Here is a 23,128-nt window from a genome sequence, read left to right on the forward strand (position 1 = left end):
ATTGTGAAGAGAAACATTTTCTGAGAGCCAGAAACTTGGAGACCAAAGAAGACCATCACCTTTCCCAAATCAATCAATCAATAAATCAAGTTTGGTTGTAAAGAAGATTTACTCATCAAGGAAATTTAAACTGCTTAACATCATAAAAATAAACACGTCATATAGTCAACAGTTGTGAAAACCAGTAACAGACAACATTTTGTAAAGTCAAATTGTTAAAATGGAAAATCAGTGTTCTATTGATTATGGTTAAAAGCAACTCTAAACAGGTTTTTTCCTATTTAGCAAATTTACTGTAGAAATGTCCAATCTTGCAATTATTTGGCTGATGGAAACACAGCTAATGCGCAAAGGACCTTGAACAAATCCAGGTTTTTAGATGTATTTATTGAAGAGCTCCTTTAAAATGTTGCACCTTCACTGGTCATTTTTTCCCAGATTTTCACTGGGATTGCTGACAAAATGTTCACCATTTTTAGGTGGTAATTATTTATTATCATCAAGGCTGTGGCTATTCCTGATTACCCTTAACTAATTAAACCAAATCTCCATTCAGTTCTAAAATAGCTTCACCTTGAAGTTATAAAATGTGATAAAAAATAAATTTGAACAGTTCTTTGACTCTGGAACTATTACATATATTTGTGTAATATATACAGTAACGATTGGTGTTGGCCTGATACCCAAGATTACTCAGAAAACAAAAAAATTTCTCACTCTTAAGGGTTTGAATTAGTCAGTTAGAGTCGTCTGTACTGAGCAAACTAACTGAAACGAATCAGGTATTTGAAACTTTAGTTATTCAGCGCAGTAGGTGGTGCAGTTGGTGCCATATGCTGGGCTGAAGTCTGATCAGATTCTCTCATCTTGTACTATTAATTACATGTCAAAGCTATGCTAATTAATCTATGATAGGGGCGCTCCTGCCATGTCCTTACCTTCAGGGTATTAGTTAGCTCACTACACTCCTCTGAATTTCAATTAATCAATTAACAACTCGGGCCGCAGGCAGCTTGGAACAGACATTGACTCTTGTTGAATAATTCAGCAGTTTTAATCAGCTTTCTTTATCTATCAAGGCCAGAATATAAATATAAATCTGCATAACGCAAATTGAAAATAAAAGATAGACTTTCACATCCTTTAAGCCAGCAAATACAATAGTAGTAAAGTGTTTTATTTTATTTAGTTTGAGGAAACTTCATCGAAAGATATCAGACTTTTTTTTTTTTAAACGAATGCAGATGTGCATCTGAGTCTGAATTTTATATTAAAACATTTGTAATTTAATAAAAAAATTAAACCCTAAGTAGAAATAGTCTGAATCTGTTCTGCTGTGGACATAAAATAGATGACAAATAAAACAAAAGGATCCTGAAAGTTTAACATTTGGCCTCCGCCCAATGTTTTCTGACCGCATAAACCCATTTACTTAAGTTTTCACTTTAGCCTTATGCTGAACTTGAAAAAGTATGCTGTTTGCCCGAAGGTTCAACTCCTTTGGGCGAAACTTTAGGTAGAGCGGTGCGCATTATTAAAATGAACTTTGACGTTTTATGCTGGAGGATGATTGTTAGTTGTGAGCTGCAAAAAACAAGCTCTGCTGGAGCCTCATTATCCTGTTCTCTGCTCCATTCCCTGAATGGCAAAGTGAGCCGCCTCGTCTCGAACAGCGGACTGCTGAACTCTGGGCTTGTGGATGGATGGAGGGGGGCAGAGGGTTTGCATAGCTCAGAAGAGCAAAATCCTTCACTTCATTGCAGTTTCTGGGGTGATGGATGGAGCTCATTGGTATTCAGGGTCTCAGCCTCTGTCACAGACTCTGTGGATAGTTTTTTTTAATTCATTGAAATAGCATAAAAGTGGAAAAGTGCACGTGAATGAGCAGATTTTCCCCCCTTTCTCCAAAGTGGGTATTAGCGAGCCTGTCGTGTTTGAGGAGATGAATCAACCTTGACAGTGCCAAGGCTTCTGCTCTCCAGAGTTTAAAAAAAAAGATCTTTTGGAAGTTTCTGTGCTGTCAGAATCACATTTTCTGTACTCTGACTAATCAATGGATGGGTTGATTTGTTTCAAGAAAGACCTCATTACCCCTAAATCCTCCTCTGGCAGCAGATGTGATCAAATATTTATGTGATGGGAGGATACTTAGTTTTCTTTAGAGATCGCTCAATATAATACCTGTCTTTTCGTTAAAGAGTAAACTTTTGGAAAGTTTTTCTCCTACAACTTTGTATCAGAGAGCAAATAAAAAATTTCAGTGTTGCAAAGTTCAAGTGGATTTCCTGTTTTTGACTCGACTCGTAACACAGTTTTAAGTCTCTATTGTCATTCCCAGTTTTTTCCTTTTCGGAAATAGTTTTATTTGGTTTTGTTATGTGCAGTGTGGATTTAAAGTCTTATTTGAATGATCTTTTCTTGGTAGATTCTGTACATTTAATTGATAACAAAGTGGTTTATCTTAACCCTCTCAGGCTCAAATTACTTGAAAAGACTGTTTAAGTTTTTGCAAATCTGCAACCCCTGCCTGGAGAGGGTTAACAACTAATAGTAAAGAAAAAAGTCATTTTTTTGGAGCTCTGCCTGTTTACCGTTCAGTATTCCTGGATTCACTCATTTATAAAATCTGCTAAAAATTATTAATTTGGCTTTTCTCTGACTTTTTTCAAATAAATACAAAACAATTTGCAACTTGGGAAGCTGAAATATCAATCTGGGAGGCTGCTTGACATGCAGGCGTTTTTAAAGCAACCGATCCATGATCATCATTCATTTCTTTGGTAATGGACTGTAGATGTTAGCTTCAATTGTAGCGCTAAGATGATTTCAGGTGTGTATTGATGCATATTAAAGTAGCTTTGGTTTTTTTAACTTTAAAAAAGTGTTTCTAGCAGAAGTCTTAAGTATTTGGGAATTTTATATAGTCGTGAGCGGCTGTGATCCAAAGGGTCCATAAATACTCCACTGCACTGTGAATTGCCACATTTAACTTCGTCTTATGAAAGAAAAATCAAAATTTGTTTGTCCTGAAACTGTTGGAAGAGCATTGCACTTTAGTTTTCTTTTCCTTTGTCAGTTACTATGTTAAATTACAGACCTCTGTCCACTAAAAGCGAAACAGTGATGATCTTTCACTGTGAAGCTGTCGTGAAGAATAGTCATTGAGACTATTTTGGGAAATTAAGGGGGTTTTCACTCCTGTTCCTCTCCTTGCCTGTTGGGGTGCTGCACAAAGAACCACAGAAGAAAACGCCACAAAATCTCAGAAGAAAACACTGAGCGCAACTATGTCTTCATAAAATGTAAATAAAAATGAAGTTGCAAGATTTATTTCTTTTTTTGGTAAAAAACCTCCGGTCATTTCTCCATCTAGACTCTCGTTTTTGTTTTGGTTGTATTTACCCAGAATGCCCTTCACTGTAGTCTTCTTCCTGCTTTTGGAGCATTTGATGGTCTGCTTGATGTTCACATATGCATTCAAACCAGTCCAGGGTAGACTTCAACCAAACTGAGAGCTAGATTTTAGGTGGATCAGAGTTTAAAGTTTTTGGTGCGCATCAGAGTTTGATTAGCGAACCAAACTTTCCAGACAAACAAACTGGAGATCCACACAGAGCTGTATAATTTAGATTTGTTTCTCCGAAAATTAGAAAATTGTGTGAATAAGAATAGAAACTGTCGGTTTGAGAGTTAAACCCTCCACAAAGCTGGTGAATCCTCTGAGCTGCCTGTTTTTTTTGCTCCACCGGTCACTCCGTTTAAGCGCCAGGCGCTGGCTCTTAAATGCCAACGCTCCGCTGAGGAAAGCCCAGAGTGTGTTTTTAACTCCGCTGCCCTCTCTTTGAACGCCACCTCAGCGAGGCTGTGCTCTCATCGCACATTATCTCCTCGGGGATTATAGCACTCCACGCTGGAGAGCCGTCCCTCTTATTTTACCTCTTCAGACTGCTGTAATTCACCTGCTTTTTACATTCTGTTCTCCCCGCCACCCACTGTGACAAGTGTGTGTCAGGGCAAAGCCTGCAGGGATTAAGAAGCCCCATCTATTCAGAGGAACCTGGTGGAATTAAATATGCGTGAGCGTTCAAACTGTTCTAGTTTGTACATATTATAAAGTTCAAGAAAAAGTTAAATCTAACAGGATTTATGTTTAAATTTACAGTTGGGAAAAGATTACAAGTCTGCAAATTTGAGAGAATTCATTCGAAAGAGAAAAAAATTGTTTTGTTAAATTGATCTGGAAGTTTTGGAAGCTTTCTTCCCAAAATACGTTTGTAAAAAGTAAAAACTGTTATTTCTGATATTGTTAGAAAACAAGCCGCCAGACTTTAGCTTCTGAATACAGTTTTGATGCCAGTAATCTACAATCAGACCGATTAAGTAATTGTGGTATTTATCAGAAATGACTGCAACAAAACAAACCACGGCCCAAAATTTTTTCCCATATCATCTGCAAGATTATGACAGAACATGTGCTGTAATACTCTGTTCGTTCTCTGAATTTAGTTCATTTCTGTTTTCATTATTGTTAGAATGGTGGTGCCATCCTGGCTAATTCCTTTGTCATATGTTTCTCTGTTTATGATTTAGACTGAAAATTAGTGTTTTTTTCTTTGTGCATTTGGATTTATTTCTCTTAGATCAGATTAAGTCTGTTCCCAGTCGGTTTGTGTTTATTATACGTTTTCTCTACCTGCGTTTCCATGTCAAACGTGCCAAGAACTTTGTCGATATTTGATGTGATGTTAAAAAAACACAATTTTACAGTTGCAGTGTTTCCATTAAAAAAGAAGCGTAATTAAACTCACACGTGAATAAATTTGTTCATGCGTTAAGTCATTAAAAACAATCCTGTCATCCTTGTACCACTTCCTGTCGTCTTCTTTGTTGTTTCTGCCAACCCAGTTAGAATCCAACAATTATATTTGGGAACATGTCCTTGTTTCTCATTTTGACAAATGTATTAAAATTTCCTTAATCTGTTCTGCAAGTGTCAAACTAAACAGAAAAAAAATTGTGTGTCTTTACTTAACAGCAAGCTGAACTGAACTATGTGTTCTGTCAGTTATGTAGATTTTTATGCTGCTTTGGCTTTTAATAACTTCTGCTAAAAATTTGGCACTTCTGTGTTTTGGCAGCTGTGCTCAAGCTCTGTGGGAAACTCAAGCTGTGTGAGTCAAATGGGCTAAAATGAAGCTGCAATGAAAGATGTAGGAACTTCGTCTGATACAGTTTACTTTGCTTAGCTCATCGTTTGAGCTTCACAGTATTTTACATCCCATCAGCTTCACAGGATCCGCAGCATCACAATCACAAAGAACTGCTCACATGACATATTTGTATCATTTCTGGTGTCATGCATTAAAGTTTTTGAGGAGGCCAGTTTAAGACATTGTGATAGGAATAGAAAGAAACATATAATTATGTTGTTAACATTATCACCCTGTTGAGCATCATAACCTTAAAGCTTCTTCAGCAGTTTTCTATTCATGCAATCCCCTTATTCTTTACATAAAAGCAATTCAGTATAAATTGTGAAAAAATAAAATACTTTATTTATTTTAAGCTGCTTAGGTCTTTTTCAGAATATGTTTAAAGTATGGTTTATATAATTAAGCAAGCTTATTAGCTCAAATTTAAAAGTCAACATTCCTAAACTTATGTATTTTTAAAACACTGACGGTTTAAACATATTGGAAATTACAATGCCAGTCGGCTCTGATTTATTCCTGGATGCAACATGAAGTGAAATTAAAAGGAATTGATGCACAGTATTTAACTTATTTTGGGTCAACTTGTTCAAAATTGTACTTTTGAATTTTTTTGTTCTTTCAAATAGATTATTTTATTAGCTTGTATTATAATTTCATTTAAGAAAACTAGTGTCAGAACAGAGCAGAAAACAATAAGAAACTAATAAACAAAAATCAAAAGAATGAATTAATATGGCAACATCTTCCAGACAAAAATGAACACGGAGAGATGAACAACATATGGCAAAACCCACTTGGCGTTACGACTGGAGACTTTCTTTCAAAAATAAAACAAATTAATGAACCCGATTCTTGTGTTTCTGCACAATTAAACTGATGAAGTATTTTCTGGTTATGAAGACTCAAATAGAGATCTGAGCTACAGGGATGACGGGATTGCTGAGGCTGACACAGAAATCGAAGCCAGAGCCTCGTTGTCAGAGTTGTAGGTCTGGATCTCTCTGCTGCATGAATCATAGTAATTGGCTCTTGTCTCTGCGGAGGAATACAACATCTATTAGCTTGGAGGCATGTTTGGGTTTTGCTTAGACAACTGGATATGAATGCTGTTGAAAGTTTTCACTCTGTCTGAGATGAAAGTCTGGGTCCAATCGCAGCAAACAGGGAACAATAAGCAGAGTATGTCAAGGACAAGCTGATAGTCAACTTTAGGGTCAACCCAGAGATAATCAACGTTTCTCACATGCTAAAGACAGAGATTATCTTTGTGGCCATCTTTCTGAATCACAGATTGAAGGGGGCTGGAGATTTTATTGGGTATTAAACACAACTGGACTGAATCCACATCCAGTATGATTAAGAAGAGAAAATTTGAATATTCAGAATTCTTCTGATCAAATTATGTGTACCCTGAGAAATGACTTTCAAAGATCTGCCATAAGTGGATAAAATAAAGTTGAAGCAACTTTTAGCGGTTTAACCACTGAAGTCAAGACTTGGTCCATTTTAAACCATCAGTTTTAATCATGTGTTTTGTTTTGCAGAAGAGTGTGACAGCCCTTTGGTGTCCAACCTGCTGCCGTCATCCTTCAGGAGCTCCTCCCAGCTGTCCAGCAGCCACGCGCCAGGATTCGCTAAACTCAACCGGAGAGACGGTGAGGAAAAGCTCAGTCTGTGACCTCGTCTGGTTATAAGTGATAATCATTCACTGACTGGCTTTAGATATCGTTCTTTCTTCAGGTGAAGAGTAATTCATAAAATTAGACAACACATGGATAACTGCTGGTCACGTGTGAGAAATACTTTGCGGTTTTTCCTTATCATTTTTATAAAAAGGCATCCTGACTTGTTGGACGTTCTACCTGCAAGCAAATCTGAGTGTTTTGTATTCGGCTTAAATAATTTTTTCCAGCATTTTTTACTAGATTTTGAGTCAAAAATGAACCCCAATCCACATTTGTTCTCCTAAAACTTTAAAGTGAAAAAAAACAACAGAACAGCCTTTACAAAAAAACTTATAGATCTGTTTGTTTTACCAGTTAACTTTATAATTATTTGGTAATAAAGTCTAATTAACATATTTGTCAACAGATTGGATGAGTTTTTCTGCAGATTTTGTCTTCTAGTTAAAGCTAACAGGCTTTGCTTGCAGGTTTTCCCACCATTTCCTAATCACAGAATTTATTTTTTTCATTACTTTTTCTTCACTTTGCATCAGTTTCAGACACATATAACTAAAGTTAAGTTTACATCTTAACTTTAGTTCATCGCCATAATTGGATTGAAACTATAGAGTTCAGTTTTCAAAGTACAAAGTCATTCCCTGCAAAACAGACAAAAACAAGAAAACTCTTTTAGAACTAGATTATTTTATGGTCATTTGAAAGCTTTACTTTTAGCTTTCAGACTGAAGGCAACATATAAAAAAAACCCTCCACAAACCAAATTTATTTAAAGTAAACACACTTAGGCACAAAATCCATGGCACAATGGCTGAGTAAGTCTTTAAACCCTGGAGCACAAAAGACAACATATCAAAATCTAAATCTGTTTTTATAACCTCTCAGATAAACAGTCGCAGCAGCAGTGAGATGTTGAAATATATAGAGGATCAGAATGTATTTTGAGAGACAACACAAAACAAGATTAAGCTTTCTTTGTCTTTATTCTCTGCTGTAGCTGATGTTTTGTTTTGTATTTTGCACCAGAGGCTTGTATCAGGAATGTGAATGGTGTTTGTTCCACCAGCTGGAAATCTCATGCAGAAATCTGATTTGAGGCTTTGACAAAAATTGAGATTTTGGGATTGCTGCTTTATCTCGACATCAAAGCCCAGAATCAGCCGGGAGTGCAGGGCGGGTTTAATCTGGTTCAGACTGATTCTCACCACCTGGGAAGGCAAAGGAAGCTGAGCATGAAGAAATTCAGCAGCAGCCCATCTGCTGCCTTTGTTGGTTCACATGTGAGCAAACAGGACTTGAAAAGCTGTTCAAATAGTGAACATATTTGTAAAACACATTTGCTCGACACAACTGGTTAAAATGAATATTTTTATACTGTCAGAAATGTAGCATATTGCATTTAACAGCTGAATTGATACATGTGTACTTTAAAACTTGTGCTTTAATGTTGATAGATTGGAATCTTGATCGCTGATTGGAAATATTTGAACATGAACAAAACTCTCTTCATATTATCTGTTCTTTTACTGCTGCAGACATTTCAGTTTCTCATCTGCTTTGTAGTGATACCTCTGATCTCAATTAGGTCTACAGCTGGATTAATGAAAGAAGTTTTTGCAATAATTAATTTCCTATGTACCTTTTTCAGAGGCTAAGCCGCTAAGAGTAAAGTAGAGTTGTATTTACAGTACAATTCCCATAGATATAATATAAACGGTTAGTTATTTAGTTTCTCAGGAGAAAGTGATCAGCTCAGGGGTTGAGTGAGGTCTGTTTTGATTCATAAAGCTGTCTTTATATAGATGGACAATTATACAACTGTACATCTTTGAAAAGCAGAAGTGGAGCCTCCTCCTCAATGCAGCAAGTGGTTTCTAGATGGTTAGTCATCAACAGAACATTTGTCTTTTACAGCAGCTATTGGACCGCACATACAGCTTAGGTTGCTAGCTAACGGGCTGAGCTCCACTGGGGTTGCTAAGTTACAAACTGGTTTCACTGGAGATTTTGATTTGTGACTTTACATTTGGACTTGGAAGTGGCTCATGTTCCAGACACCAAAAACAACTGAGTGGATTTTTTAAGTGCTTGGTTTGTTTTTAGAAACAGTAGAGATTCAGTTGAAACTAGAAAAATGGATGGCTAAGTTATTGGAAATTCAGTACTTTTGCCTAGAATTTCAAGCAATAAAACCTGGGTAATTTTTATACTAAATATGTTTTTTTTTAGCTATACTTGTGATATTATGACTAATAACTTCAGCTAAGATGAAATTATACATGTAGGTTTAAAAGGTACATAATAATTGATCACTGCAGACCCGTAGCAGAGTCGTAAATTGGGTGGATGTGTCACTTCAGAACTGCATGTGTTGGCAGGTCAGAGGAGTGTCACTGTTTCTTCTCTCCTGACTTGCTGGTGCCATGCCCAAAGGATCCCATCTGTTTGCTGAGGAAATCAATGAATAAATGAAAGACTCTGTCTCATTTACCGTTGCTGCTGCCGCTGTTGATGCTGTTAGTTACCAGAGGAGCAGCTTTGCTTTCAGTTCACTTATTTCCTCAATGAATGGAAATTATTATCTTCCCACAATAGCAACAACAAAACACATTGATTTCTATTTACACATCTGCATATGTTTATTTTTTTCATAACTTTCTGTCTTTGTTGATGGTGGAACAGCATCAGGGTGATAGAGGATGTGAAAATCTACTGACTGGAAAATAACTATTATTAGGACTTTATTTTGGAATAATTTTAACATTAGCAATATTACCACTATTTTTGTAGTATTTTGACTTTAATATTATATTGACTTTGTATCATTATAACTTTATTCTCATAGTAAGTAAATAATGGTTAACATTCTTAGCCATCAGACATTTCTCTTTCTGTTGTAATTTTGATGAATATATGAGGAAGATATTTATTAATGACGCACATAACTTTAAAAATGATTTGTAATTTGTGTTATTACATTTTTGTGTTTTTAACCAAAATCCCCTGACTTTGATTTTTAGGAACAAGGGATTAAGGGTAGAAATGGAAATACTTACTTTACATATCTAGTTTTGTAGTTAAGTTTTGTTGGATCAAATAATAAAGTCCAGAACTTTATTATTTGCAGGTTTGTTCCTGCAGTATTTGGCTCAAATTAAGCACAGTTTTCATTCCTGTGTCATCATCTTCTGATTTCTCTTTCCAGCAGGATAATTCAACATTTCACAAGTTTAAACTCCGGCCTCCTCAGTCTCCAGAACTCAAATCAGTTGAGAACGTTCAGGATGTGATGAACTGGAAGAGTTGCATCATGCATTTCCAGCCCAGAAATTTGCAGCATTTGCAGGCTGGCGTTTTGATTTAACACTTTATTTCTAATGAATGTTAAACTAGTTTGCAGAATTCCCATGTTTTTTTTTTTCACTTTCATCCATGGCTTAAGAGCTTAGCCAATCAGCCTGCAAGATTATTTTAATATTCAGCAGCCGCAGGATGAATTAGTTTAGGCTTTATGTCTATCTGGTGAGATTTTGATTTCCAGTTCTCAATGCTTCTGTTTAATTTCTGCTCAATCCATTCTTTATCTCGTTACTAAAATGTTCCATCTCCAGACTCTGTTCCATAAATTATCTTTTCAATTTTCTCCTTTCTGTGCAATCATTTTCACATTTTAATCATTAGCGCTCGCTCCATCTATCAGTGAAAATGAATGGAGTGAACTTGCCAAAAGCTCATTGTGTTCTCTGTGTTCAAATATATATATATTTTATTTTGGTTGGTGAGGAGGGTAACAGCTATTCTGGTTCAACTATTCTGGAATAGCCTTTTTAAAAAAAATACTGTGTTGCTTTTAATCAATTTCCAAATTAATTTGATGTAAAATGGAGGTTGCACCTTAAATAGGAACATACTTTTGGTGTGTGAGGATGGCCAACTAATTAGGTGCTTATTCACATCTCTGTGTGTGTCGAGTGTTCAAAGTTCCAATGCTGCACTTGATGCTTGAATGGAAATGTCATGTCTGCAGGAAACATTCAGTGTTGGCCAGTATCGAGCCTTTTAGTCTCTCCGTCCAGATGACATATTATCAGGCTGCTGAAATTACCATCCAGTCCTGCTATTCTAATGCAAATGATGAGCTCTGACTCCAGCTCTCTCCTTTTTGGCTGCTTGGCTGTCTGCGGAGCTGCCGGCCTCCTCTCACCTGTAACTAGCTCTTCATTTAACTCGTGTCTCTTTGAATTTTACAGCCTCTCATATTTTCTGATCAGGTGGAATATCATGGCGGTATTAATGATTCAGCAGTCTTTTCTTTACTTGCCTGCTTTGTACAGTGATGCATCTGACCACAGCGACTTTGTCAGGCTTGATCTCTTCTCAAAAGGTGGAGCAGAAAAATCCCACTGCACCTTGACTGGCAGTAACACAACATGCACTGCTCAAATGACGAAAGTCCTCTTGGTTTCAGTAGTACAATGTCTTTTCAAGGTCATTTTATAGCACAATTAAATAAATATGTGAACTTAAGTTGTTTTAAAAATGCTGTATATATCAAGTGTGACTTAAAATAATTTTTATTTGCTAATTTAAGACCCTGAAATTGGGCCTCTGGCTCTTTAAAATCTTCTGCTGTTTTTGAAACTCTGCTCCTACAGTGAGCTCAGCAAATGTGATGTTCTGCCAGGGGTTTGCTAATTGCTGCTGACTAGTCTGAAGGAGCTGAGTGGGGGAGTTGCTTGGAAACTGAATGCTGCAAGGGAAAGCTGTGTCTCTAAGGTGGATTTAGGTCCACCAGTCATTTTGCCATAGAGATTTAGGTTTTTCACAAACATACATGAAAGAATCAAATCAACACTTTGGGCTTGTTTTTGATGGGAGAAAAAAACTATAACATGGTGTAAAGCTCATTTTCAACATTTTGTTGTTGGCTCAAATCTCCTTTTAATTCTGCAACATGTTTTAACACCAGTGTTCAATAAATGTTATCAGGCATTGGAGGATAAAATAAGGTTAAATTAACTGCATTTTGTAAATCCAAAGGGAAGTTTCCAGGAAACCAATTTTCCTTGTAAATGGTACCAACCGGAGAAAATAGCACAGTGGTCGATTAGAATAATTCCAGCTAATCAAATCCAATTATTACAAGCAGGACCTCAGGAGTCTTTTTTGTATTTTTTTTTTTTTTGCAAACATTACATTAGTAAGACAAGGAAAACAGTTACGTTTTTAAAATTGATTTGCACCTAGAATTGGGTTGCATGAGGTCATGTTTTGCCACTTCATCCACATAAATCATCTCCTGTAGAAGCTAATGGTGCATCTGAAAGCAAAATGTATTGCAAGGTATTAATTACCTGACAGAACAAAACAAAAATGTACAAAACGCTTTAATTGATGTATTTTTTAAACAGATTTTGCTTTGCAAGTGTAACTAGTGTACATCAAAAGTTCACTTCTAAATCCAACCATGTAAAACATATTATGTTATTATAACTGGTTTCTGTCACTGAGCAGGAGAATCCATGGCGTTGTGTTTGATATGAAGGAGCCATCACTTTGTCTCTGTTTCAATTACATCTGACAGGGAGGACCCGGTAAATCTTTGCAACGCCTCTTAGTCACCGACACATTTGTCTCAGATCCCGCTTTCTGTTTCTCTGCCGTCTAATTGTCACAAGTAAAGGTCAGGATGTCTGCGCTTTTCTGTTCTGCTGTCGTTGGACACATCTGGTAGTGAAGTGCTTATTAGCTCTGGCCTTTATCTCTGAAAGATCAGCCTGACCCACCACCCGACCGACACGATTCATTTTTACACCGTGTTTTCATGTTCAGGCGTTCCACATGATTCTGAACACCTAAAACTAAAAGAAAATACTGAAACTTTAAATGATTTTGCACTGCGTTATAATATTGTGTTATAATATTGAAGAAAATGCAGCCAGTAAAGTGGAACAAGTATTTCAATTAAAATTTTAAATGTGTGGCTATATCGGCGCTGTCAGCAAAGTAAGTCCTGGTTTGTTTGTTTTTTCTCAAAATTCTGGCATTTTTTTTTTTTTACAGAGTTCAGATTATTTTAAAATCAAGATTTCTTTTTTTTTTTTCAAAATTCTGACTTTCAGAATTCCGACATTTTTCCTCAGAATTTCGACATTTAAAAAAAAAAAATTCTGAATTTAATCAGTTTTATCTACAAATAAATAAGCAAAATAAATTGCAGAAGTCCAGATTCTAGAAAAAAGAGGATAGTTTGTTAATATGGACTATAAAAAGCAATTTATTCCCCTCATCTACACAACTCAATTTAAGTATTTCAATCATTCCTTAAAGTCTGACGTCTATAAAACACTTTTTCTCCTGCAGGCGCTGGAGGCTGGTCCCCCTTCACCTCAGACAGGTATCAGTGGCTGGAGGTGAACCTGGGCGAGCGGACCAAGATCACAGCTGTCGCCACACAGGGCCGCTACGGCAGCTCTGATTGGCTGACGTCTTACCAGCTGATGTTCAGCGACACGGGACACAACTGGAAGCAGTACAGACAGGAAGACAGCATAGGGGTGAGTCCATAAAGCCATAAAAAATGATAAAAAATATGGCTGAAGCTTCAGATCAATTTACCTCGCCTGGTATTTATGTGGTACTCAGTGTTTAACAATGCTAGTCTGCAGGGATCAGCCCTTCCTGAGTAAATTATCACAGTCATCAGGAGCCTTTGACTCTTCATTAATAATGGATGAACCAATGAAAGAGCTCAGCTGACAGTTCTGAGCTGCTGCCAAAACACTTGAAGCTGCTGTTTACGGCTGCAGAGAGAGCTGAGACCAGCCTGAAGCGTTGGCTCGCTCACGCTGTGTGTTTTGATGTGTATTTGGAAGAAACGCCGAAGCTGAAATTTTTCATGTTCAGTCTGTCAGAAGTACAAGTGAAGTCAGTTGAAAATATAACAGAAGTGAGAAGGTGGGAGACAAACAATACCTCCATGTGGTTGAGCATTTGTACAAAAACTGCATTAAATTTAAGTTTGGTACAAAACATTTCTAAATGGAAGAGGATTAGGAGTACCAAAAGAAATCAAGTAAAATTCTGACTTGGCACTCATAATTTAGACTTTTTTTTCTTCTCAGAATTGTTTTAAAAAAGCCAGAATTATTCTTCACAATGCGCCGTTTTACGGTCTCTCGTCACTTTAAATCCATATAAATCCATATAAAAAACATGAACTTATTTCCAAATACAGCTGCCTATGGTTTAAGCATTTGGGCTGCTTATGGCCTGTTATGCAAAATCTGAATTTTCCTTAATAGGTCCCTTTAACATGCCCGATCAGTCTATCAGTATCTTCTGTTAAAAATATATATTCCTGTACATCAACAGCTAGAAGGTGGGAACCATGCTGTATGGTACGTTTAGGTGAAAGAGGACATTCATACGGAGTCAAAACGCTGCAGGCTACATGGCGAAGGAGAGGGGATTTTGATTAGAGTTTGAGTCGAGGAACTTCGCTCATGCGGATAGAATCCAGCTCAGTTAAGTACTAAGGATCTTCCCAGAGAAGGGCTTCATGCGGATTAAAAGCATTTTGACCTGACACTCTGCATAAACGCTCACAATCTCTCTGACATTTCAGAGTGTTTGGAACTCCTGTGAACTCGGAGCTTAGAGAGAGTAGAAACAGGATGTACTGGAGCGCATTTTTCTGTAACGTTCAATGCTTCATATTTCTTAACCTTATGTTGTACAGATGAAATATGTAGAACTATGTGACTTTGCATGACTGAGTCAGCATAATTCTGGCAAATCTATCATAAACCATTTATGAGTAAAGTTTACTAAATATTTTAAAGTTGATTTAGGTTTACAGAAGCACAAAAAAGATAGAAAACAACAAATTGCTACAGCTAATTATTCAAAAATACTTCTGCAGGACAAGTTTTCACTTGTTCTGATGATTTGAATATCCTGAAATATATGCAGATATTTAAGTTAGCGACCAAAATATTTCATGTATTAATCCTAATTATGAAAGGTTTTTCAAATTACCCCAGGCGCCTGACTGCTGAGCTATGTGGGTACGGGAGGCAAAAAGACATTTCTGAGTAACCGCAGTTTGCTTATCATGTCCCTGTTATGTGTTTTCAGTATTTTCCAGGTAACTCTAATGCAGACAGTGTGGTTCAGTACAAACTGCAGCAGCCGGTCGTGGCCCGCTTCCTGCGCCTCATTCCTCTGGACTGGAATCCAAGCGGGCGGATCGGACTGCGCCTGGAGACCTACGGATGTCCATACAGTGAGAGCTCCATCCGTCACTGCTCTCATTGGAGTCTCTGGGGTTTAACAAGGAAAAAAAATCACACAGTATCTCATGCTTGCAGATTTACTCGTTAGTCTAACATATAGAGATCCTAATGAGCGTTATAAGTGGTTTTAATTGATTTAATGGTCAGAGCTGCAGGTGATAATACAAAATTAAGGGATCTTTAAATGTGTTGCTATTGAGTGATTCTAAATTTTATGGTGAAAGAAATAACGGCTGAACTACTGAACTTGTTGATTATTGTTTGTGTGTTTATAACTCAGGTGCTTCAAACCTCCAAACAGCCAAACAAAAGTTTATTTCAGATCTTAATCAATGCCATAAGAGGAAATCATACACAACAGCAAAAACAAAGACAGATGTGATGCACCGCGGCAAACGAATGAACAAGTCAGTAGAGCAGAAACTGAGAAAATATTTTCTTTTTTTTTGTAAACGGTACTTGTTCAGGTCATGAAGAAACCGCTCCACACTTTAAATAGAAATTTTGGAGGGTTTTAAAATGGTACACTGCAAAAACATAAAGTCTTACCAAGTGTTTTGTTTTAGTTTCTAGTGTAAATATGTTAGTCCACTTGAAATAAGACAAAAATGACTGAGAAGTAACTATTCAGCAAAAAACAGGAGCTTGTTTAAAGCCAATAATTCAATAAATACTAGCACAGCAGTTTATTTCACCAGTTCAATTAGCATCTTTTTCAAATCAGTTTAAGGAATTGACTTAAAACAAGCTCCTTTTTATTGTTGAATAGTTACTTGTTAGTTAGTTTTTATCTTATTTCAAGTGTGCCTCTAGAAAATAGACCAAATGTACTTGGTAACATTTTGTGTTTGAAATCAGCTTGTTTACAAGTTTGAACACATTTTTCTTAAAAAAAATTAGTTTACGTTTTATTTTGAATATCAAAAACTGCATTACGGATAACATTTCCTTTTGTTAGAAGAATATAGAGATGTTTAAAAATTGATCTTCATAGCAACTTTTTAAGATGAAATTATTCTGAAGGTTTGGTTCCCATCCAACTTTGAGAGAAACTATCAGAGCTGATTTCTCTTAAATCTTGTTTTCTTACTGCCAACATTCAAAAGGGCCATCTCTTCTAAATTACTTTTCTTTTAAAACATCATTGGGATGTTTTGAACCCACACTTTTAGAAACTGCAAATAACCCAAAACACCCCAAAATAGACTTGTTCAATCTTTTGCCGTGACCAGTCAGAAGCTGTCCTCAAAGTTTGGATATACGGCTCATTTCTACGCACACAAACATGCTGATATCTCTCTGCTTTGTTTTATTTTCCAGCCTCTGATGTGGTGCGTTTGGACGGCAGCAGCAGTTTGGTGTACAGACTAAGTCCCGGGTCCAGGCGGCCTCAGACAGATGCCATCACATTGAAGCTCAAAACCCTGAGAAACTCTGGGACGCTGCTGCAGACGGAGGGAAGAGAAGGACTCGGCCTCCGTCTGGAGTTAGACAGAGGAAAGCTGCTGCTGCTGCTGTTCAGACAAGGTGCTAATGTCTATTGACAGACGCAGAGAGTTCATGACATTTTTACATTGATTCCAATATAGTGGAGCACTTAATCTGCAGAGTTGGCGGAAACTATCCATGATGGCATTTCTTCTGATGAGGAGCATTTCCATTTCATCTTTCAGACCTTTGATTACCTTTTAAATGGATGATGAGGAAAACACACCTTCCTTCCTGATTAAATCTTTGTGCGCAGCTGTTTTTTTTGCTGCATCCCAGTCTGGTTAAAGCCTTGATTGATGGCGCCCATTTGCTGCAGCATGTGTTTGGGCTGGACTCTTCTGGTCTCGATGCATGCCAGGTGTGTCGCTGTGTGTGTTTGTGTGTGTTTGAATAGGATTACGCCAGCGGTTGTCATGTTGCCCATGCTGAATCATCACCATCTGGCACCGCTCTCACCAGAAACCCCCGCTGACCGCAGAAATACTTCATCGTCACATCCAGATTCTCCTCCTGCCTTCTTCTCTTTGAATCCTTTTTCCTTTTTTCAGACCTTTTCCTGGATTTTCTCCTGATTTCAACAAATTCCAGAATTGGCAATAAACTTTGCATGAAAGTTTCAGATCTCTTTATTTGCCAAACCTAATTTCAACCCATTTTTTTTGTAAACACTGCAATTATAATCAAACTTAATAGTTTTCGCAATCAAGAATTTTAACTGATTTCACAACTAAATGTGAAACAAAACAATGCTGCCTCACAAGCAGCAACCAGATACAGAGCTGTCTCTTTCACCACCAGCTGTGTTTCCATTTAAAATAGCACAAATTTGAATTATACAAAAAAAAATGTATAATTATAACATGCCAATTTTGATAAAACTCATGTTTAAAACATTTTTTTGCAGTAGGATGAGGTGTTTGTTTTGCTTTATTTTTCATTTTGGGGGGCAAAAGGGGGCATAACTACAACAAAAACTTTTTATTTCTACCACACAAATCATGGAATCAACAAAAGGATGTTGCAGATGAAGTATTATGTTGGTGCATTGCAAAAACAGAAAATCTTACCAAGTGTTTGTCTAGTTTCTAGAGCAAATATCTCTGCACACTTGAAAGAGGAGAAAACAAACTTATAAGTAACTTTTAAGCAAGATGTAGATGCTTGTCTTAAGTAAATGTTTATTTAATATTGATGAAAAAATAATTGTTTCATTGGCAGATTATTTCACTTATAACACTGGAAAAATGTCTTATTATAACTGAAATTTTGGAACTAATACTTTTTAAAATAAATTTTAAGAAATTCTTGACTTAAAACAAGCTGACATATCTTGCTGAAAAGTTAGTTGTAAGTTAGTTTTGCCTTATTTCAAGACTGTTGAAATATTTGCATTAGAAACTAGACAAAAAAATTTCTGTTTTTGCAATGCACAAAAACAGAAAATGTTTGTGCACACAAAATAAACTACTTTGTTTTTATTTTTATTTTTTTTAGGAATTCTCAGTCAAAAGAATCCTCTTAAAAGCCCACGTCATTAAAGAGACACTATGGCTTAGTGAGTGGAAATTAAACCCATCCATTAAAATCATGGTACAAAGGCAGAAGACGGTTGTGAAGACACTTTCTTCTAACTACCCCCTCTTTGCCTTCATGTTTCTCTTTTAGTTTCCTGTTTTCTTTTGATTATTATTCGTCTTTGTTGTCTCCATGATAACAAGCGGTAATTTGTCTTTTTAATCTCCAGATAGAGAAACTTTCGATCTGCTTTTTATCTATTATCCCGTCTCCCTCTTACATTACTTTGTATTTGAGTCTCTTGGTTGAATGATTTTTATATTTCTGATCCTCATTATTTCAGTTTCTACCTTTTTCTTTGTTTCACTTTGGAAACTCTTCATCCACGGATCAGAAGTTTTGGTTTCAGACTTTGTAATTTCGTTCATCTGATTTGAACATTGGCCTGGAGCTCAGTCATGCTCCACTTTGCTGCGCTAAATACGACTCAATCTCCTTCAGAGAAGATATACTTTACTTTAAAAGAAACAGCACTACCTAATGCAACATCTATTTTAAAACATACCCTAATCTGTAATTTACTATAATTCCAAGAATGGAGGTCTTCCATTTATATTGGGCTTTTGGACAGTGACTAAGCAAAGTATAAATATATAAAGATCTGCAGAAATCATATTTCCAGATACATATCCAGTTGTTTTTACTTTTTAAAAACCACAGATTTTATATAGTAAATTTTTTATCATTCCAAACACTGGTCATAAAATCACTGTTACCACCTGCATGAGTTAAGTTTTCTGAAATAGTAAAATAGGTTACAAATCAGCTTGGTGTGTAACATTTACCCATAAATACCAACTTACAATTCACATCAATTGTATTCATTTTATTTTAATCAACCTACAAAAACAAGTTAATGCTGATATTCATCTGAAATTTATAAGTAACAGAAGCAGATGGAGGCAAGAACGTCTTATTTATCTATTTATTTATTTACTTTAGGATAGCTGATGTAATAAAATCCCAAATGGCTCACCATTCTCATTGCACACACAACATTTTGCTTTCCAGTGTTTGATAATTAAGGTTGGAGGTAATTAAAATGGGTATATCAGTGTATGAGGGATAATGCTGCAGCGTAATCAGACCTCCTGCTCAGCCTAATGAACTTTATGGTGGGATGTGATTTACAGTTACTTCACTGCAAGTATTAAACAGCCAATCTGACCCCCTGCAACTTCAATAAAACCTCCCATGGTTATTGGCATCTAGTTCTTTTATAAATATGCTTTTTAGTGAAAGTTATGCTGAGTTTATTGGGACAGTTTTACAGCCAGGAAGTAATGAATCTTATTTGGTGTCTTAATTCTTTTAGTTCCTCCCCACTTTGAGATACAGAGGACAAAACTGCTGATATAAAACAGACACCAATGTTTCATCTTTTTATGTCTGGTTGCAAACTCAATGTTCAATATTTATGATCCCAACAGCAAGGAGCTCATTGATTACAGGTGACCTCTATTACAATTCAGATCACAATCTGGTGCAAGGACTCATTTGCTTGGAGCAATATTTGGCTTTTATGGTCTGTGCCTCCATTTTTCACAACAAAAGTATAAAGATGATTGTAGACACAAAAAAAGAGAAGTTCATGTCTGCCAAAAAATTTGAAATTTTAAGATTAATCTCAGAAATTTCCCAGAAAAAAGAATCCAAAATTTTCTAAGTTAAAATTTCTCAACTTTTGAAACTCTAAAAATTTCCATTTTTTTCTTACAAAGTTTTTTGAAAAATTTCTTGAGGTTTTTCTAGTACATTTTTTATTTTCCAAACAAAGTTTTTTTATTTTTTTCTAGTTGTTTCTGAGTTTAATCTTAATTTTTTTCTTGGCAAATTTTTGACTGTTGGACTCAAAAATGCTCTTGTTTTTTCTAAAAAGAAATTCTGAAATCACAACCTCAGATTTCTTTTGGTGGAAATTTTTTCTACTCAGAATAGCCCTGATATTGTTGCCATGCAACATGATGTGTATCCTTGATTTTTTTGTTTTGTTACAATACCACAAAATATAATCAATGCATTTTATTTAGATTTTCTGTAAAGGACCAATGCAATTGTGTTTATAAAAGCGGAAAGAAAATGATTTTCAAAATGTTTTCAAACGTAAAAAAGTCATGCGCATATTGGTGAAAGGAGTCCAATTTTTGGTAAATCAATATTTCTATAAATAAATACAATTATTCTCTGGTTATTCAATACGTTTTCTGAAGCATCACTGGCAATAATTGTGTTGGCAACATCAAAAAACATTCATATCCACAATCCCCAGAAAACTAAAATATGGACAGACAGCCCTTCAGAAGAAAACTTGTGACATAGTTTAAGTGCAAAGCTTCCCAATTTTGCATGTTAATAATATATTTAGCTAATTGGACTGACTTTTACTGCCCTCAATCATCACATCAATGCATATTTTCAGTTGCAGAATCTCACAAAGTTTGTTGGTGACATTTTGCTGAAGAAAAGTCTTGAAACTGTATGTTAGTCATATATTGTAATCACACATATACAAAAGGTATTGAAATTGAAATAGTGTGAGGATTATGTTTTTTTTTTTTTTGCAAACTGTACATTTATTGATGCCTAAAATAAATGACCCTTTGTTTCAGCTTGCAAAACGTTCAGTAATGGGTGGGAGGAGCTGCAGACGGTGATATGGAAGAGCAAAGACAGAGACTATTTCATAAATGAATATCAATTCATTCTTCTTGTTTGCACTCTCATATTGATTCCCGTTTTTACTTTTTCTTTTCAATTATTCAAGTTGTAATGAAATCTTCCCTCTGGAGAGATTCTATCATGCAGTCGTCTTCCTGGTCTCACTGCTTCATACAAACTAATAACTGTTCCATTAATCAATGCAAGTCAAGGAATGTCATTTGCTTTCATGTTGTGCTGCCATCTTTTATTGACTGCTGCTTCTTTTTGTTTTTAATATAATAAAAACTTTCACAGCATTTTTCCCCATGTAAGTGAAGTGGTATGTTTTCACTTTGAACCTTTTGTAAAATATTTTGCACTGCAAACAATACCAATTTTTACAAAATACTTCAGTCCAGTTAGCCTAAATAGATTACTACAATTGAAATAAAACAAAATTAACTTACAAGGAACTTTTCAGCAAAATATATGAGTTTGTTTTAAGTCAATTATTCCTTAATATTGTTATAAAAGTACTTGCTAGATTGGCAGATTTTTCACTTATAGCAAGACATTTGTTCCATGTCATACATAGTAGAAATAATACTATTTTAATCGAGTATTATTTTTCCTTTATAAAGGAATTATTTAGTTAAACCAAGTAGCCAAGTGTCTTATTTTAAAAAATACTTTGTGAGATTTTGTGTTTTAAAACATGTTTCTGTGTGTTTTACCAAACTTTACATTTTCTCTCTGAAGTTAAAACTGACGTTGCCTTGTTAATATCTGATGCATTTTTAATGCTATATTGTATTCAGTTCTTTCTTCTCTTCCATCTTGCAGCAGAAACAAGTTTTTTTCTCTCAGTTCTTTGGGGATTCTGGAATGCATCCACTAATTCGGGTCTGCTGGTGCTCATTTATGATTAATGATGCGTTCCCTCTGTAGTCTTTCAAATTAGGCTTCATAACATATTTGGCTTCTGTTTTTCGCTGCTGGTATATAGATGTTGACAGGAGTCTCCAGCGAATTGTGAGGAGGTGACCTCGCCATGATCCCCCCCATAGTCTCAACTGAATGACGAGCTGAAAAGAAACTTTTACTCTATTGAAAACTTAATAAGTAACATTTTTTTGTCTACTTAATTGTAGGTAGGACTTTATCTGCTGAACCTCAACGTCTTGCAGCTCTTGGAAGCCTTTTGGATGATCAGCATTGGCACCATGTGGCAGTGGAGCTACACGGCCTTCACCTCAACCTCACAGTGGATAAACACACACTGAGGGTTAAAATCCCGCCGCAGTTCCACCACCTCGACATACAAGAGGTTTGATGAACCGAAAAGCTGCCTCAGCTAACACGGTTCTGAGTTGCTAACACTCTGTGTTTGGGATCACAGCTGAGAGTGGGGGCAGTTCAGGCTCTCGGGTCTCACAAGCCATTTCATTCCAAGAGGAACTTCCACGGCTGCCTGGAAAACTTGCTGTTCAACGGTCTCAACCTGATCGAACTCGCTAAAGTCAAGGACCACAAAGTTTCTCTAGTGGTAAGTTTAATCAACCACCAGGACTTTCTCCTCTGTGGCAGCATCTTTTCAGACTGGTTTTAAAAATAGATCTGTGACTACATTCACACAACAGGTCTTGAGGTTCAATCCTATTCATTTCTTTCTGAAATCTTATCTTGTTGTTTGCGGGTCGCTCATGCTACCAATCAAACCCGACTGTAATCAGGATTGTGTGTGAATATTTATGCCCCCAAAGTGACCCGCAGACAAAAAAACGACGTTTCACAGCATCGCATCACTTACCGAAGTAACGATATATGGATCTGTTTTTGGATCGATTTAAAAGTTTATTCACCAATAAGAGGTGACAGGATTATCACAGGATTATAACAAGATAAAGACAGCTTAGAAAAAGAAAGCGCAGCTAATAGTGATCACCTTTTATGGAGGACTGACTGCAACTTCTGTAAGGACGTCTGTTTGTGCAATCTGAGGCGATTCTGGTTTGTTTGTTTTAAGTCTATAATTCCTTAATATTGATGAGAAAATATTAGACATAAATGAAATAATCTGCCATTACTTTTTCATTTAAACTTGAAACTGGTACAATTTTGTGTTTTTGCAGTGTAATTATTTCTTTATACACTTTCATTATTGGAAATGATTAGAAATAATTTACTAGGTTCCAGTTAGAATCGTTGATTTTTTTTTTTTTGTAGCTGG

The 23,128-nt window shown here is 36.1% G+C and overlaps 1 protein-coding gene across 1 annotated transcript in view; it reads left to right on the forward strand.

The window, feature by feature from the left end:
• The window catches only part of LOC129355727 (contactin-associated protein-like 4), an 86,491-nt gene that overhangs the window by 24,382 nt on the left and 38,981 nt on the right, over positions 1-23,128 (forward strand). The window contains 6 exon segments of the mRNA XM_055025321.1: positions 6,758-6,868; positions 13,259-13,452; positions 15,035-15,182; positions 16,513-16,719; positions 22,050-22,225; positions 22,298-22,444. Of these exon segments, the coding sequence (XP_054881296.1) occupies positions 6,758-6,868; positions 13,259-13,452; positions 15,035-15,182; positions 16,513-16,719; positions 22,050-22,225; positions 22,298-22,444 (983 nt within the window).

The sequence above is a fragment of the Poeciliopsis prolifica genome, unplaced genomic scaffold, assembly GCF_027474105.1.
Source record: "Poeciliopsis prolifica strain line A6 unplaced genomic scaffold, Auburn_PproV2 SCAFFOLD143, whole genome shotgun sequence".
Lineage (NCBI taxonomy): Eukaryota > Metazoa > Chordata > Actinopteri > Cyprinodontiformes > Poeciliidae > Poeciliopsis > Poeciliopsis prolifica.